This window comes from Anneissia japonica, unplaced genomic scaffold (genome assembly GCF_011630105.1).
Source record: "Anneissia japonica isolate Jap-2015-1 unplaced genomic scaffold, ASM1163010v1 scaffold3782_len1007564_cov172, whole genome shotgun sequence".
Lineage (NCBI taxonomy): Eukaryota > Metazoa > Echinodermata > Crinoidea > Comatulida > Comatulidae > Anneissia > Anneissia japonica.
Genome location: NW_022716546.1, coordinates 405,676 through 412,220, shown reverse-complemented (window position 1 = coordinate 412,220; position 6,545 = coordinate 405,676). Strand labels below are relative to the sequence as shown.

The following is a 6,545-nucleotide window of genomic DNA, read 5'->3' as shown; positions in this document are numbered from 1 at the left end:
GACAGCATACGATGTTTGAAATAATCTTGTTTAACATCGTTTTCAAAGAGTTTAAATTCGTGAATTACACATTTATAATAATAGGAAAATTGAATAGGTATGATCATGAAATTTAATATGAATGCTCATTAGTGGGTATAGCAATGGCTGTTGTAGGCTTACCGTGAATCCTCGAAAGCGCAGCACCAAACATGATTTTTTTTCGCTAAGCGCTGATTATTCTATTTTGAATAAGCACCGCGGCGCTTAATCGAGTGTACGGTACATACCCTGTTACACTTTCAGAAACAAGATTTTTAAGTACAATGTATACAGTGGAGTAGCTAGAGGTTTTGGCGCCCGGGGGAAAGAATAGAAAATTGCGCCCCCCCCCCTCCCCCCAATTATAATAGGGCCTATTGTGAAATAAATTTATATTGGTTGTATAGAATTTAAGCATATCCGTACTGTACATCCGTAAAAACAAGCACTGTTCTAGCTCTCATATAGTTGGTTCTTTACCCGGGGTGGCGTCAGGATTTGCACTGCTGACATTTGATGTGTAAAAAAGATTGGAGAGGTATACAAATACTATCTTAAAAAATTGTCATTAAAAACGAAAATTTTTCGTCAACCGTAAGAAAAAGAAATGCAAAATACATTTCCAATTAAAGTCTTGAATGAGTGTTTAATTACTGTTTTCCCTGGATGTACTATTTTTAACTTTCTGAAATTTGTGACAGTACTCTCCGCAAATTATGTATCGTAGGCAATGTTGCTTTAAGTCGAGAGGGCGGTGTGTATCTTACACAATAAAGCTATTGTAAAATGTTACTTTCATAGTAAGAGATGTTCTGTACCAAATATAATATTCTCAGTTATTAATAATTTATGTAAATCATGTATGTTATACTTTGGATTCTAATTGCCAGATCACTATGATTACCGTATACTCGCGCGAATAAGCGCCCCCTCGATGTTTATTCATTTTTTGAAACAATATCTTATGATTTTTTTCTCAGCAAGCCAATAACCAATCAATCCTGGGACTCTGGTTGGCATGATTTGATCTGTGGAGTGGATTCACATATTCTTCTAGTATGTCAACTTCAAAATGAGAATATTTTCTTCTAAACAGATAAGACAGTATCTTTCCAACTTTCCTCTTCTCACCTTATTCTAGTCTTCTTTTCCCGACAATTTGCAACTTTCAGCACGTCTTAATTTTGCAAGAAGCCCTCTGCAATGATCCTACTAATTATCCCAATGAGCAGATGGTTAACAAACATATACACCACCACCAAATTCATCTGTTGTTGTTCTTCTTCTCAGGAGCCATGCTCTCTGGACGATTTCTTTTCTGCACCAGAACCATTCGTAATCTTAGGTTTCCAGATGTCCTTATACAATCTTTTTTCATTCAAAAAGTGCTCCTTGAATTTTCAAAGCTCCCATAAGAGACCCTCAATTTCCACTCTGTTTTCATAAGCGCCCCATTTGAATAAGCACCCGTCAAAAAGTGCAAAAAAAAAATATTTTAAGCGCCCGGGCGCTTATTCACGTGAGTACGGTATTAGTACGAATACAATATGAATACAATACTAATTTTAAAATACCAAATTAATTTATTTGTAACACGCAAAATACACAATAATATATTAATGATATAATTAAATGCTATCATATATATAATTAATTTTAATATTATACAGCAAGTTGTAATAAAATATAATTCATACTAGTATTGTATATTCCTTCATAATTCTATTCTATTTATAAAACAAATACTTATAACAATATATTAAATTTAATAAAAAATTAAAAAAGATAAAATTAGTCAAACATGCAAATAGTAGGCCTATTGCTTTGATTAATAAAATTTAACAATTTCAATCATCTAATCAATTTTATATAGCCAACCTAGGCAACTCTTGCTAAAAAGATACAATTTTTCCATTGAAAGGTTTCTTCCACGACTGGGATGAGCAGTTTCAAGTAGACCAAACCCAGTAACGATTTTAATTGTACAAGAAATTTACTCATGATAGACATGACGATTTTATTTGCTGTGGCGCCAAGCAAGAAGGTTATCGTGCATCATGACTTTGTTTTCTCTGTCATCGTTCACTTCGAATTTTTTTCCAATACTCAATAAAATCAAGCAATCACATCACAAGGCAAGACTTTTTTTCTACATTGTTTCGCAAACTTATTTTTTTAAGATCGTTGAGTGGCTGAGTAAGGGGCTAGCTACAGCCTTAACATCGGTGCTGGTTAGAGCCGCTCCTCTCCCATGGTTCGGTTGGTAGAACCAAGTCTTCTATTTACGGCTGCTGGGTAGTCACGGACCACGCCCATACGCAATTCAACACAATGACGCTGCAAGTTGTGGGTGTTCTCCTACCTTTACTTTTATCGTCAGAGGAGGGTGGAAAAAAAATAAAATTTTGTTTAATACTTATTATAAACAGTATAGTATTTATTTATTTACCTTAAGAACATAGGCCATTTGGAACGGCGGCACATACAAGAGTGGTGCGTTCAACTTAAATTACAAAAATATGAAAATTAAGTAAAGGTGAAGAACACTTCTACACAATTATTTATAAACTTTGCACAGTATACACAGAATAAACTGTACATACAAAATTAAGACTATAACTTAAAAAAAAAAGAATTATATCATTGAAAATTAAAGGTATGGATTAATTTTTATACAGGCATACTCCTGAAAAAAAAACAACTTACAAACATAACAATACAGTATACTGTATGTATATTTGTAAGAGGTCGCTCCCAAATATCAGCATTTTCACAAGTGCACAAACATTATGCTAGGGGAAGGGGGAGGGGTAGACCAATTTATACGCTTCTACAATTATGCATGATTTTTTTTTATGACCAAATTATAATGTAATCATGGATATAATGTATATTAAGTTATGTACAGCTGAGCAAATGCAGTAATTTACAGTAGATGATTTTCCCCCACCCCCCCAAAAAAATGGAGAATTGTTTTGCAATATCAATATCAAAGAAGGAAGGGAGGGGGTAACAGAGAACAGTGTGGTTGCACGTTTGTGAAGATGTTGATAGTTGTGAACGACCCTTAACAAAACAAAACGTGACGAAAAATAAAAATAAAGATAACAGTAATAAGAGTCGAAAAATTCCATTAAACTACAACAATAATAAAAATAAACATAAACATTTCAATGCAACAATACATTTGATTTGACATCAGGTTTGAACAGACTTAAATGGGATGGCTAAATGCTTTAAATTTATATAACTAGGAAGAAATATACATATCATCTTTTCGAAGATTTCAAGGCAGCAGCAGGCGTGACAAAAATAAAGAAAAGGTTTCTTTTTTTCCCCTGAAATTTCCAGTTTTTGTGGCAACGTGTGCGCTAATTGGCCAAAAATAAGATTTTATTTATATTTGAAATCATCATTATTGGCGGGCAGCAGGTTTGCTACACATGGTATACAAAAGTCTCGCCTAAGATGGATGTTCAGTTCCAGGGTAGTTTCTCTGAGTTAAAATATAATCAATAATAGAAAATAAAATATACATAATACAGTACTGTACTTCTCATTACAGATTAGGTGAGATATTAGTTATTTTCTTATTTTAACCTTTTTCTGAACACAATGGTTGTGTGGAATTTTAAACAAGGATCGAGTAAGTTCCACAATAATTCAACCTCAGAACTTTTTATTGAATCGATTGTAATTTTTTTATTTGGATTGTATACAGATTTTTGTACTCAATTGAACTGATTGACCAGGGGTTCAAAGTGGGCCACCAATTGTGTTGGGTCTAACAAAATATTGCTCTGGACACTCTCAATGTCATTTAATCTATTTCCACTCTTGTGTCAAATAAATAATAATGTTTGAATATCATATAGAATGATCAGCAAGTTCCTTTTTTGTAGCCACACTGCCCACCGCCACCTCTTGAGCAAGTACATTTTGGCGATATATAAACTCTTCCGACTCTACTGAACCATGACCATTCAGGATGATTCGATTAGCATACACATCAATTGTACCAAATGCGTCTGAACCTGGAGGTGTCTCCACCACTGCTGGTATACAAATGTGATGTATGTTGGCATCTAATGTGTACCTTGTTCTATGCAGATGTCCAGCAAACGTTGCAACAACACAACTGAATTTATGTAGGATTTCGAGGACGAGTTCATAGTCCCAGAGGAGGCACATCTGATCTTTTTTATGTGGGTAAAATGGAATATGACCTGAAAAATAAATAAAAACATCTTTATTAACATAACATTTAAAAAAAAAGCTTTATTAAACTAGTTCTTTAAAGTGAATGATAATTTTATTCATAAAAAATGAAGACACAAAATAAAATAAGACTTACCAAATATCATTACTTTTTCATTATCATTTTCTGCAGACTGTAGAACCTCCTTCAACCATTGCCTCTGACGTTCACCAATTGCACCATTAAATTCCACAAAACGACGGTCATTTCCTTTCAGACCTACGGGAGAGTTTAATTCCTTGTTGAAATTGACTGAAGTTAAAATTTCCCTGGATTGTTGTGTAACAGAGCAGTCCTCACCCCATCCTAACATAGCAACATCATAAGAGTCCATTATGACAAAACGATAGCCTTCGAATGGGCTGAAATGATAGTAAAATTTTTTCCTTGAATCATCTTCCCTTGCACAATTGTAATTTTGAGTCGACATGAATCCATTGACAACAGAGAACAATTTACTTTCGCAGAGTTCATCCCGTGTAAAATTATAGAGTTCATGGTTACCAATGAGATGATGAACAGGACCTGGGAACTGATCAAGCTCATCCATGACCAAAGACAACACCCGCCAGGACTCAGCTTTCCCACCATTTTTAGTATTACACCCATCGATAACATCACCAAGTTGAACAACGAATGAAATGTTCCGCTTATCTTTCATCCAATGATCAACTGCATTGCGTAAAGATGGCAAGGCATTACGATAGTAGCGCATATTTGTTTGACTAAAATTATAGCAATTGTCGTTGTCTGCATATTGCACATCAGCAATAACTCCAAAAGAAAATTGTGGCTCCATATTTACCAACAGTAAATCTCACTAGCACGGCAGGGTCAACAATGCCTTAAATTAACTTTAAACCTGGAAAGAAGGGAAGAGAGATTTGAAGTTGTGTAGTTGTTTAATTACGATTAAAAAGCCTATTCTCACTAAACATGCAGGCAACTTCAAGACCTTCTACTAGTGCTAGTGTACTGCTCTAGCCTACTAGGGTGCAGGTCAACTCGGCCACAAGTCAACTCGGCCACAGTCAACTTGGCCACAAGTCAGCTCGGCCACAAGTCAACTCGGCCACAAGTCAACTCGGCCACAAATCAACTCGGCCACAAAAAGTTCGGCTGCAGCCAACTCGGCCACAAGTCAACTCGGCCACAAATCAACTCGGTCAACTCGGCCACAAGTCAACTCGGCCACAAATCAACTCGGCCACAAGTCAACTCGGCCACAAGTTATTTAATCTAAATCTAAGTTTTTGCATCCTTTTTCTTCAATATATGATTTAAATAAAGTACACAGTATGTTTTAGTAAAACAAGACCACCACACTACCAAAAGAGATTTGAATGCTATTGCCTATGAATTAAAAAGAGTTATTTATTAATGTGTTCGTCTTCTGTTTACTCTCAACATTCTACTTCAACAATAATATTAAACAACAATAACGACAATAAATGAGTAATATTTACATTAATAATACTAATTAGTCATTATGACAATAATAAATGTGATAATAACAACAACAACTTTAATAGTAATATTTATTTTAACAAATAGTAATAATACTAGTATGGTAATAATAACGATATTTAAATATATCAATTTTAATAACTAATTAGTGATAATAACGATATTGAAGGTGATAATAGCAATAATACAACAACAATAAATTAAAGATAATGTTTATTTTTATAATAATAGTAATACTAATTAGTAATAATAATAATAATAATAATACTTATAATACTAGGCCTACTTAGTAATAATAGGGTAATAATATCGATAATAAAGGTGACAACAACAAATAATATTAATAATAATAATATGAGAAAAATACTAATACAACGCCCATAACAACAACTTTTTAAATTACTATTATTAAAATTATAATACTAAGACTAATAAATAATAATAATAATATTAATATGAATAATAATAATAAAAAATCGAAAATTATTTATTATTTATATGGTACTGTAATAATAATAATATCATTTATATAATTTGAACAATATATAATGTTGTTAATGCTGACTAATAATTAATATTAAAACTAACGGTAATAAAAACAACAATAATAATATTAATAACAACAATGACAACAATAATAACAGCAATAATAATAATAACAATTAGTACAATGTACTACCAGTAAATGACTTGTGGCCGAGTTGACTTGTGGCCGAGTTGATTTGTGGCCGAGATGACTTGTGGCCGAGTTGACTTGTGGCCGAGTTGACTGTAGCCAAACTTTTTGTGGCCGAGTTAA

General features: G+C 33.3%; 1 protein-coding gene across 1 annotated transcript; it reads right to left on the bottom strand.

Annotated features, from left to right (window-relative positions):
* Positions 1-2,440: 2,440 nt before the first annotated feature.
* On the bottom strand, positions 2,441-5,123 carry LOC117109740 (manganese-dependent ADP-ribose/CDP-alcohol diphosphatase-like; the record flags this gene model as incomplete). Its single annotated transcript, XM_033252150.1, is given in 2 exon segments — positions 2,441-4,247; positions 4,376-5,123. Coding segments are annotated over 2 exon segments (1,062 nt in total). The 3' UTR covers positions 2,441-3,888.
* Positions 5,124-6,545: the final 1,422 nt, after the last annotated feature.